The following is a 12,702-nucleotide window of genomic DNA, read 5'->3' as shown; positions in this document are numbered from 1 at the left end:
CCACCCAGAGCAGGCAGCTGCATCTGAAGGATCCCCTGACGCCGTGGGAATCCAAGGCTGGAGCAGGCTGCCCCTGAAGGACTGCACCCTGCAGAAAGGACCAACACCTTGAAGAACTGCATGCCATGGGAAGGACTGATGTTGGAGAAGTTGGTGGAGGACTGTCTCCCGTGGGAGGAACCCCGCACTGGAGCGGAAGCAGAGTGTGAGGATCCCCCTGAGGGGGAAGGAGCTGCAGAGACATGCAATGTACTGACCACAACCCCCATTCCCCAGCACTGATGGTAGGGAGGAGGGAGAGAAATGGGGAGTAAAGCTGAGCCCAGGATGAAGGGAGGGGCAGGGCAGTGGGGAGGTGTTTTAAAGATTTGAGTTTAGTTCTCATTACTCTACTCTGATTTGATTAGTAATAAATTAAATTAATTTCCCCAAGTCATCTGTTTTCCTATGACCATAATGGGTGAGTGATCTCCCCCAAACATATCTCGGCCCACAAGCCTTTCCTTACATTTTCTCTCCCTGGCCCAGCTGAGGAGGGGAGTGAGAGTGGCTTTGGCGGGCACTTGGCCTTCAGCCAGGGCCACCCCACCACACCCACTTACAAGGTATTTGACACCCAACCTCATGAAACGGACCGGATTAGGTACTTCCGAAATGGAGACTTCTATTTGTTTTAAAGGGTGGATCTAGTCTATCACAAGCTGTGTCCCACAGTACCTCAGTCATCCATCCAGCCCTCACCAGCTCCACTGGTGTGGACACCAGCCTCATCGAGCCATTGGTGACCTCACACGTGGCAAGATCCTGCTTTTCTGCAAAGCAGTTCTGCTCGACTACTGACCAGGGAGGCCTGTATCACAACTGGTGACCCCACGGTGTGACATGAACTCAGCTGAACTGCACTCCTGCTCAGAAAAGGCCTGGTCAGCTCCTGTATCGCGCTAGCCACCGTGTCCTTCCGAGAGCAGGAAGAAGGTCTCACACTTGAGCTTTGTCTATGTAAGTACAAACACCAAATCATGTTGGAGCACGACTTGGCAAACAGCCTACAAAATCCACAGCCAAACTCGTCATTTATGATTTTGACAGACAAAGAAATTCAGCATCATCTGAAATACCAGGATCTATGCTCCTAACATCAGGTTGTGTAATTACAACTAGAACTAAAGTATAATTATTTTGTGAAAAAATTTTAAATTTGTCTTCCTTCTCAAGCAGAAAACTCAAAGACTTAATGTTTAAAAAATGGAAAGATGTAAAGGTATTTCTTTGGAGAACTTTTAAGTTGCACAACCAGTTACAGTTTTGGGGGTTTTTTTGATGTTGTTCAGCAAAAAAGAATAAAAGAGAGCTGGAAAAGTTTGTAACAAAGTATTTCAGTTTAGAACATGTGAGGAACTCCCAAGTTTCTCCTTCAAGATCCCACCAGAATTAGCTTACTTTCACAAGCTATCACATTATACTGAAAGAGGGTGCAGCAGGAGCTATTCCACTAAGGTCCTTGGGAAACAAGCTGATAACCTTATCAGTGATAAGAGACTCTTGTCCTCAGTAGTTTATATTATAGGCTACACACACACCCACCCCAAAAATAGTTTGCAATGACAATAACCCCCGCCTATTCTGAAGCAATTGCTTTGTAGCATTCAGCACTTTCTGCAAATAAGCGTTGTAAAGCATTTTTAAATGGTGAAGCCAATGTACTTTTGTAACAACTCTGCTTCGGATATAAAATCTCAAGTTTGACATGCACACTGAGAGCAAAGCATATGCTCCATTTCAGAAATAAAACTGACTGAGCCATGAAGCGAACGTAAAGTCAGAAGACACACACCCCCCCCACACACACCACCTCCTCCCCTGGCTGCCTGCAGCCTGTTCCAACCCATGCAAATCCCTGGCCAACACTCAGCCAGCCCCTACGGCTCCCCCCTCTCCCACCCACTTGCTCAGAGCTGGTACTGGACACCATCCAGCAGAGCTAGCTAGCGCTCTGCCAGCCTCCGCTGGCATGCCAGCCTGGAAACAGGCTGAAACGCACTAGCCCTACAGAGCAGGCACACAAATCCTGCAGCAAGTAATCAAAGAAAACTTTGATTACTTGCTGGGCTAGAGCTGCCCAGCTCCGATCTAAAAATCGCTATCATCTAAATGGGTTTTGGGAGGCAGACTGCAGTAGCATAGGTCATTTCAAGTTCACAGTTGTCCCAAAGGCTACAGCACAGTACCATCACCAGGGCAACACCAGCTTGGAAAGGAGCACTCAGTGCCCAGCGCTCCTCCTCTCTGCATCACTGAAGGCTACAAGCCCACACACCAGTGTTAAAGACCGAGTACATCTACAGCCAGTAACCCAGCACGGACCCAGATCTACTCTCATACAAGGCCTGGTCACTGTCTGCTTGGTAAGTCAAGCCCTTGACAAGAGACCTCCTCAGGCTGAGCTCCAGAGCGGGGAGGAGATCAGGCGTGCTTCGTGCACACCCAAGGTCCCAAAACGAGCACACCACCACCCACCCCTCCACCAGCTGTCCAAAGCTCAGGGGTATAGGGCTCTGCATGCCCATCAGATCCCTCTGCCTGCTCTGAAAGGGGAGCAGCAGGCATACATCTATCCTGCTCTCCTTGTGCTGTCTGCCCCTCTCCATCGGCCCTGCTAGGACCGGTCTGCTGCATTTCTGCAGGGAGCTACATGAAGTCAAGCTCTGACGGCCGTGTGGGCAGGGGGCTGTTCTGGAGGCAAAGAGGACTACAGGAGGCTGCACAGGGGCTTCACCCTGCTCAGACCACCAGCCCCTGCAGCAGCGAGGGCTGCATGGCATCACGCACCCATCCCCAGCTGCAAGACCAAATCCCCTAGAAGCTGTGACAATGCACAGAGGGTTTCAGAGCTGCAGGAGAAGAGGCAGGTGTCTCTTGTGCATCCACCTCACCCACTGAAGGCCCAGCCTCCTACAAGTCGGATCCCCCTGGGTGTTCGGCTGAACTAGAGCCCCCTGCAGCAGCGAGGGCTGCATGGCATCACGCACCCATCCCCAGCTGCAAGACCAAATCCCCTAGAAGCTGTGACAATGCACAGAGGGTTTCAGAGCTGCAGGAGAAGAGGCAGGTGTCTCTTGTGCATCCACCTCACCCACTGAAGGCCCAGCCTCCTACAAGTCGGATCCCCCTGGGTGTTCGGCTGAACTAGAGCTAATGACTCAAGCAGGGAAGAGACGTCCCTTTCACCTCACCCACTGAAGGCCCAGCCTCCTACAAGTCGGATCCCCCTGGGTGTTCGGCTGAACTAGAGCTAATTTACGGTTGGACTGGATGATCTCTAAGGTCTTTTCCAACCTAGTGATTCTATGATTCTATGATTCTAATGACTCGAGCAGGGAAGAGACGTCCCTTTCCTAGCACAGCCCTACTGAGGAAGCTGAGAAAAGAAACACAAAAATGCATTTTAAGGTATTCTAATCGTATATATGATCAGATTTAAATCTGAATGCCTGATTTAAACACAACGGGGCTACATTTGCAGTCGTTTTGCCAGTCACTGCCGCTTACCAGGATTAAGCAGCTGTCTTTGGGCACCCAGCTGGGTGGTGGCACTTCAGAGGGCCCACAGGTCTGTTGTCAAGATCAGCTACATATGTAAATAGCAGGAACTGGTTTCACCAGAAAAACCAGGTAACTCTTCTCCCTCCCCAAAGCAAAGGAGGGCACATCACAGGGAATCTGAAAGAGCAGTAAGATATTGGGAGGCAAATCCATACAGACAAATATTCATTGGCGATTTCTTTCCATCACAACCTCAGTAAGAGGACTCAAAGTGTTCTCAAAGGCCTTGCCAAAGCCTGGGTACCAGTGTGACTCAGGCCTTGGAAGTGGCATGACCATGAAGTGATATAAGTGCATTTCCTGTTTATAAGATAACGCCATCTTCAGCTGATTAAACACCTGAGGAGTCAACATCTGCAATTAGCAATAAGGCTGATTATTTGAGTTTCAAATATAATTAATTATATAAACTAATACCTCAGTTTGGATGAGGCAAACATTAAAATAACCTCTTTATTTAAAATTTTAAAAAGTCCAAGACATTTCGACACTTCCATTGACAACTATCTTCCCCAGCTCTGAACTAAAACCTAAGGTGCTTTTAGCTTCCAGGAGGCAAGATGCTCCAAGCTCAGATTTACTCAGCATCTTCATCAACACCATCCATAGCTGGCAATAACTTCTTTAGACCTGGTAGTAAAATTACGCCTATAATAAGCCTGCCAGAGACCACGTTTCATGCTGCCTCCCCAAGACACTAGTACAGGGCTAGTTCACAGGGGACTTAAGTGCCTAGCTGCTTTTAATTTTAGGGAAAAATTGTGGATCTGTACCTACTTTCCTGACTTCAAAGATGCAGCATTCAAGGAATCTGTTCTGTTTTGGTTTAGTAATTTCATCTACTGCACCAGGAGTTAACAAAAACAAAATCCACAACAAAGCCCCCTGGGATACATCAAGTTCTAAAACAAATTTAACACAAACAAACCAAGCGTGTTTGTATGAACTCTGCAATTACTATTTTAACACTGTGTAATTGGAGTTGTCACCCTCCCAGCACAAAGGTATCCTTCAGCTGAGACAATCTGTCCACTCCCCCAGTCTAACTGTGAGTCCTGTAACTACATTGTCCAGGTTTCAAGTGCCACAAGTTTACTTATATGATGCAATGGCAATTGAAAGCTCAGTCAAGGTGATTTCCTTTTGGATAAAAAAAAAAAAAGCCAAAACAAACACTCCTTTCTGAACAGCAGATTCATCTGACTCATTTCTTCCTACACCATGTGTGTGAAACGATTAGCCAATGTTATTTGTTAAGAACATCTGTTCCTTCACCTGATCTTTCACTGCAGGCTGCTTAAATAATGAAAAAAATTCAAACTGCTTGTCTTTAGAGTTACTTGATCCATTTCATAAATGGGGGGATGGGGTGGAAATCCGGATTATATTTTTTTTGGAGTGGGGAGAAGGACAACACCTCATGCAATAAAGTAGCTATTACTTCTGAACTCTTGTCTTTCTTACCTGCCGATTTCCACCGAGATTACTTAATGCAAAAGCAGGCAAATACAGAAGCAAAAGAATGGCACACCTCAGTTTTACTTTTCCCTCCTTATTTTGCCATAACAGGACTCTGGCATCTCTGATCTGTATTTCAGTCTAGCAACAGTCCCCAAATACTGATCAGAAAAAAAAAAAAAACAGGCCACAAAGGAAGGAAACAATCCTCTTGGTAGTGATTCCTCTTGGTGTCATTTGTTTTTCAGCAAGCCACAGAAGGACACATACATACTTGGAATGAGGACTATGGTGAAAACCTGAAGGAAAATACTAAACTTCAACCGTAGTTACAGTCAATGCAGTAGTGACTGTAGCCAATTACATGAACTGATTTGGTGTAAGTTCCACTGGTCATCCCGTTATGCCTGCCGGTAGCCCTACTGCACCGGAAACTACATGGAAAACAGTACCCACCAAGCAACCGCCCCAAACTATTTTTCCTATTAAATATATAATCTCTTCCTTTTCTACTTCAGAAACCAAAGTGCAGATTTTCCTCTTCATCATTTCTATATTAAAAACTGCCTCCAGATTTGATTCAGCTGTTCTCAAAGACAGACCATACACAATTTTTTCTTCAACTTTTATATAAAAATGGAACGCAAAGGGAGACACGTGTATCAGTACAAGCTGATCAGAACTACGTGCACACCATGATTCATGATCACATACCTCCACTCATTCTGAGCAAGGGGTGATAGCTTGTGTCCTGGTGGGTAGGCACAGTAGAAAACAGAAGCTGAGGGGTCCTATGAGTAAGCCAAAGTCCTGAATGACTTTGTCATTTCCCATGGGGCTTTAGGGGGTTGCAGTAACAAGCACACAAATATCCCAAGCATATGCTTTACTGACTCTGCAAGCAACTTGAATAAAAAAGCACTACCTAAAAAAAAAATCCAACTCTTAATCCATTTGATTTCTAAAATGCTGCCAATATCACTAAGGAATCTTGACGTAACTCAATTAGTGCACAACCATCTGCTACATAAAATATAACTTCCAGAGTAGTCATTAGCAGAAAAGCCACATATTCTTGTCTAGTATGCTCCTTTGGTTTTGGATAGGTAACTGTGTGTCCCAAATCATCTAAATCTCAAACTGTTTCATATTTTGATTTTTTTTTTCCCTTAAGCAGCTCCTGGAGAATCTTCCACTACTAGTTACTGCTCATGACTTAAACAGAACTCTACAGGATGTGATTGTTTAATGGTACATTTAATAACCAGTCTTCTTTCCCTCCAAAAAGGGTGCAAGCAGCTTACCTGTAGCTCACTTGAAAAAGTGTAAAACCACTGCTTTTTTTCAGAAATACTGAACAGAACTGTAAACAAACCAAAAAGACCAAAAAAAATAAAGTGCTTACTTCCATCCATTAGAGTTGTCTTTTAAACCTTTCATTCCCCAAGCTACAAACTGCCCTTTCATTAAAAGGTTATCAGTATTCAACCAACTCCATGCTGATTTTCTGACATATACTGCATTTCTAATGGCATTCCTCCCAGTAACTTAAAACCAAAAAAAGTAAATCACACAAATATAGTATTTTTTCTCCTGATCGGTCAAACTTAACATTCAGGTTCTAGACTAATTCTTTAGATGCATGTAATAATTCATATCACATAGAACGGTGCACTGCTGCAGCTTTGGGAAGCTTATACAGACAGAGCACCAACTGTCAGACTTTGCTCAGAACAGGCCAAAACCTGATGGCAGTCCAAGCTAGCCCCGCGCTTAGTTTGGCGCTGTATCAACAGCAATAGAGATTCCCAGGGTGAATGACAAAAACACTTCAGCCTAATCACCCATGTTCAAGGGCTAGTCAGAACTACACAGTTTATCTTTTCTTACTGTTTTAAAAGGCTGCTTCTGTATAATCAGTGCTGCCACTGGGCTAAAAAGAAGAGGCACCCATTCTAGAGATTCCAGATAGGTAAACAAACAACAAAACAGTGCTCCAGTACAGTAAACCTATTTGTATTAAGGTTATGACATTTTAGAAAAAAAAAACCCCAAACACTAAGCACGCTTAAGATCTTTATACTCTTTGGAGACCTACAGCATTTATCTAATTCTCACCCTCTTTAGCAAACAGCTTCATACCAGCAAATAAAAAAGGTGGATAAAAAAAATCAATCCTCCATGTCTCTCCTTCATAACCCAAGCATTTGGAGGCACAGAGGAAGAAAAGCTTAGTTGTCTGAAGTAACATACCAAGTGCACAACACAGGAGATGAAGCAACTGTCAGAAGGCCTTTAATACCAGTGTGTCAGAACATAGTTATCAATTTAACAAGCCCAGTAAAACATTTCCAGAGTGAACCTGAGTCTTCAGATAAAGGTGGAAGGAGCATTCAAACAACTATAGATGCGAGAAATATTTCATCTAACCCTTACTGGTCTCAGGCCTCAAAGCACATCAACTTGAATCTGTGCTGCAGTACGTTATCTCCCAAATTATAATGTGTATCTGCATCCCTCCTGTGCAGGTTTGAGTCATATATGTTTATCGTATTCTTGGCATACATATTCTCACATGCTCCCACAGACAAGCTCCTTCTCACAGAAACCAAATCTGTGTTTGTAAAAATTCAAAATCCTTTTCCAAATCCTGTGCAACCTCACTGGTTATTATGAAATACGAAAGGCTTATTTTCACTTTTTGCTGTATCACTTGTTTGCTTCTACTGTTGCACTCCTTCACACTGACCAACTCTTTATACTGACATTACACTGCAGTCAAGAGGCTTTTAGAAAGCCAATTTACCATTTTCTTCCCAACTCTTCCTTGTCACCACACACATCCAAATCCCTAAACAAGCTTCCCAGACAAAAGCAATTTTCCAAGAGATGCTCATTTGATCTCAGCTCTCTGCACCTACCTTTTCATGGCAAGGGAAGGACTTACTTTTTTGTTCTTTCTTTCCAAAGGCATTCTTCTTATTGTAGACACATACGAACTTTCTGTGACTGTTTATTAATAGAAACTAGAGTCCCCAGACAGAACACCCTTGCCTTTGATGCAAGGATCCTTTTCATTAGCTTCCTCATTCACCTTTACCTTCTTCATTACGGCAGGAGAACACTCAAGACTTTCACAGGTTTCTTCATCCAAGGATATTGAATTGAATTATATTTCAGTATGACCAGAGTAAAAAATAAAAAGTGAATTCAGAATCTTGAGACAGGGTTTCCATATGTAACTTCATTTCCAAAGCAACTTTGATGTTCATCATTTCTACTTGCAGTTGCCAAAACTAGAACCATTTAATCAAAAGTAGATGTGAGCTTTACAGGTCCCAGTAAAAAGGGAAAGCTCTGAGATTAAATGTGCAAGCAAGCTTTTTTTCTTCCTCCAGTGAGGTTATAAAAGTCTAGCTTTGTCCATCTCCAGGGAACAGCCTTCAAAAAACACCCACACCCCCCAAAAAAACACCCAAAATAACCCAACCTCACCTTAAAAACCAGCAGCTGGTAACACTACCAGTTTAAGAATTGCTTACAGCAGTACAGAAAAATAATCCTGTTTCAAAATTTTTCAACAAAACTGTCCAAAGTATTATTTTTTCAAAGATGGGAAAAAATTACACATCATAGGATTCTCTTTTCTTCTTTCCCTGATAATTTTTCTGCTACCCTTCTTTCTCCCCACTCACCAGAGCCAGGAAAGAGATTATAACCCAGAGGCTCCCAAGCCTAGTTTGCTGCTAATTACACATGCTCACAGCACCTATTGAGCATTCATGATACCTGGCCTGACTTCCAGAGGCATGGCACAACTGCCTACTCCCACTCAAATCCATGAAAAATTGAAGTCAAACCAGTCAGGCTCTAACATCCACATTTGGTTTCCATCGTCAGAAAAGCAAGAATACATACTTAGAAGAAATGAATGCTTGGAGCAAACCAAAGTTGCCAGAAACGTGCAGGCTCCCAGAGCACATAACCCAGGCAAAGCAGCTGATCCCTGGATGCTACCACAGGCTAGTCTTGCTCTTGTAACAATTCCATAGTTCTACTGACTTAAGAGCAGTAATGAGCATAACAAATCCACACCTGCCACAGAACAGCAAGATCAAGTTGTCAAATGTTAGTGACACACACTTCACACACTGCAACAAGCTGCCTTCCTTGTTATCACTCGCCTGTTTACTGTGACTCAGTTTTTAGGGAGTTTTAATGATTTGTTTATATAGTCAGCAGCTGATTACCGATCATGCAAGTTATTAAAACACTTTGTCTGTTTATAACAGCAGGTAAGATACCACCGCTGTAACATTTTAACTAGAAGATCTTAACTTTTGCCCTGAATTTCTGACTTTCTCCCTCTTGCTACTTCTAAGCTCAGTCCCCTTGAGGCTGAGAAAATGCCACAGCCTCCTACAATCAGATTGGCAGAGGTTTTAAAACTAATCACTGACAAACAGCATGGCTAGAACTTTACAAGCCACAGCACTATCCTACAAGAGGCAAGTATTTACACAATTCCTTTGATTTAACTGCAAGGTCATATTTGCAGAGCCAGATAAACACTAACTTCAAACAAATACTGAGGTCTTGAAGTATAAATCATAGGCAGAAGGCAACCATTTCATCATACCGCACAACACCTCACACTCTCTTTGCAGCCGGCACCCCGCTGCAGAGTCCCAGTCCCCTCAAGTTACAGGTATGTGTTACTACGGAAAGCGGCACTGTGAGGACACACAGTACCCCGCACCATCCATGACTAAAGCTCTCTTCAGAGAAACTTTGAGCCTTCAACACGTGTCTCAAGGCAAAAAACACAAAGCCAACAGTACACTTATATTCCTCATATACTATATTTGGCTGACTTTATTTTAGATTGCCAAGCTCACTGAGGAAAGGCCAAGCTGCTGCTAAGTGCAAGTCCAGCAAAGTGACCACAAGACCTAAACAGGTTTCTTCCTCGCAAACCACCAACTGCATTAACGGCTGTATACAGACCATCAAGAGTTAGTTCACACAATCTCATTTTCTCTCTAATGAGAGCACAGCTGGCAGTTACAATGTCTGCGCAGCACGATTTGCTATCCATTCAATTACAGTAACACAGCTGGGCACAGACAGAACGGTTCTGTATCATCTCTGTCACTGTAGGAACAGCACACCAAATCCTGAACGATCCAAGTACCCACTCTCTAGCAACACAAGTCTATAACCTGCTGGGATTCATTCATCCTGTCCCACTTCCATTGGCTCCAGACTACTGTTGCTCAGTTTAGAAGTACACATGCATTTTGGGGGAAGTTTATGCTAGGGCCCAAGATGCGAAATCAATGTTCTGAGCATTAGGACATCTGCATAGTTTGAACAGGAGGGATGAAAAGACACACGAGCTAGATTTATAAGTAAGGAGTTGGGAAATCTGATCCACCAGTTCTGCTCGCAGGTCTGTCACAGATTCCCTATGGCTTTTGCTAGTTACCTAATCTTTCACCTGCTGAGCACAATGAAGAGGCTGATGACCTCATCAGGGCAAGGACAGGGTAGTCCAGATGATGCTCCTATGTACAAGCCGAAGCACGCCAATTTACTGCGGGCACCTGATGCAGAACCCGAGTCAGACTGTCAGAGCCGTGAGGAAGGGAATCTAAATCTCTCACGAGATCAGGTGTTAACCTACCTGCAGCTGCACGCACAAGGCTGCCCCTTCCCTATCTAACAGGAAAGCACGCACTCTAGGTCTACACACACAAGTTTACCTCCTCTCATGGCACTGAGGGGAAAAAATTCCAGCATCAAAAGCATGAGAAGAGTATTAAAGACAGCATTTATTATTACACGCTCCACTGTCAGTGAGGAATCACCCTGGCGAGGAGCAAAATTAAACTATGCCTTTTTGTCCTTATTCACAAATCCCATTCTTTACACAGGAACCTTTATTTACTCTTGTGGAAAACAAATGTGTTTACTTGACAAAAAACAGACACTAGGAAAGCACATCAGAAGAACTACCCAACACGGAGCCCTTACTGTTAAAAAGCATCAACAGTGTCTTTCTAAAAGCATAAACAGGCATTGGATAGGTTAACGAAGCATTGAAGAAACTGGGAGACAGGACTGGGCAGAGAAGCCAGAAGTCCTGTCACTAACTCTATACATGACATCAGGTAAACAACTTCACCCCCTCTCAGTCTCAGCTTACACTTCAGTAAGCTGATAATGATAAAATTGCCTACCTCACTACATGGGTGGAGGATGCTTTACTAATTCATAACTACAAAGCAACTCGAGAACTGTGGATATAAAGCTAGTACATATACACACCTATATAAATTAAAATAGACATATAAACACATTTATAAATAAAACATAAGTTAGAAGAAAGATAAAGCACGTTACCCAAAAGCTCCAGTCAGCGCTCCAGCTATACTGAGCAGGTCCCTGCATTTTCTCTGTGCACGAACTAAGAGTCTCCTCTGAATCAGCAAGTAGTTGGCTAATAAGACCATGATCCACTTCATGAACTTCCTGTGAACAAAGAAGCAAGGTATGTAATTCAGCAACAGAGGAGAAAGGTGAAATAAGATGATGGTTAATCCATTTAACAACTATACGTTACATGAAACTTGACATGCTAGTTTCACCAAGGTGAGTGGCATGGAAACGCTTCCCACTGACAGCCTTTTCATTGATTTTACTTCCCCCTCCCATACTATAATTATTACTTTTTTAAACAGTGTATTTTATTTCCACAGCAACTCCTCAACTTGCACATTGAAGCTACACAGACTTTCAGAGCCAGAATGACATCAACATGATGCAGTGATATAACATGCTGCACATCTCTAGAATCTGAGGGGACTTTCAAAACTTGAGAAAGGTCATTCAGGTGTAGCATTTACCAGAAGATGGACATATAATACAAATACATCAAATATTTATACGTGCTGTTATACTATAACCTGTATATTTTATCACATATGAATATAAGTGTAACACTTCAGAGGCAAACAGTTCTACCTGTATCATCTTTTGTAAAGATAAGCACCCTTCTGCAGCACTCTCCCTTGATACCAATATTCCTCACTTGGAATGTCAGTTTTACTTTAGGAAGGGAAACTGAGCCACAGAAAGACACTTGCCCCAAGCTAACTAACAAACTGGGACATAAAACAGCTGGATAAGGCTTTGAGCAACCTGGTCTAGTGGAAGGTGTCCCTGCCCATGGCAGGGAGGTTGGAACTGGATGGTCTTTAAGGTCCCTTCCAACCCAAACCGTTCCGTGATTCCATGACAACCCAGCGCAGGCCCCCAACCAATATCTAACACCACTTGTAGTACAGCATCCATCAGGAAGAGACAACGCTGGGTTTCGAGTCCAGAACGACCCAAAACCAGACCGATGTTGGCAGACACGCGTGCCCACGGCTAGCCAGGGCTACTAATGTCCTGCCAGCAGGCCAGCGCTCCTCCGAGGCTCCAGCCAAGCCCAGAAGACAAGACAACACCCGGGTGAGGCAGCAGAGACTCTCGGTGTCCCCAGGAGACGCCCCAGGCTACACGGTCCCAGAGAAGGGTTGTTCTCCGCAGCTTTTCCACGCAAACACACGGACCGGCTGCAACCACCACCAGCTG

General features: G+C 43.8%; 1 protein-coding gene across 1 annotated transcript in view; it reads right to left on the bottom strand.

Annotated features, from left to right (window-relative positions):
* LOC104507949 (GRAM domain-containing protein 1C-like) overlaps window positions 1-11,595 on the bottom strand; it is a gene marked incomplete at both ends in the record, with an annotated part of 25,089 nt that extends 13,494 nt beyond the window's left edge. Inside the window, one exon of the mRNA XM_010149397.1 lies at window positions 11,467-11,595. Coding sequence (XP_010147699.1) covers window positions 11,467-11,595 — 129 coding nt within the window. The remainder of the gene's footprint in view (window positions 1-11,466) is intronic.
* Window positions 11,596-12,702: the final 1,107 nt, after the last annotated feature.

Source organism: Eurypyga helias, unplaced genomic scaffold (genome assembly GCF_000690775.1).
Source record: "Eurypyga helias isolate BGI_N326 unplaced genomic scaffold, ASM69077v1 scaffold21543, whole genome shotgun sequence".
Classification (NCBI taxonomy): domain Eukaryota; kingdom Metazoa; phylum Chordata; class Aves; order Eurypygiformes; family Eurypygidae; genus Eurypyga; species Eurypyga helias.
This window is presented reverse-complemented; position numbering and strand designations above follow the sequence as displayed.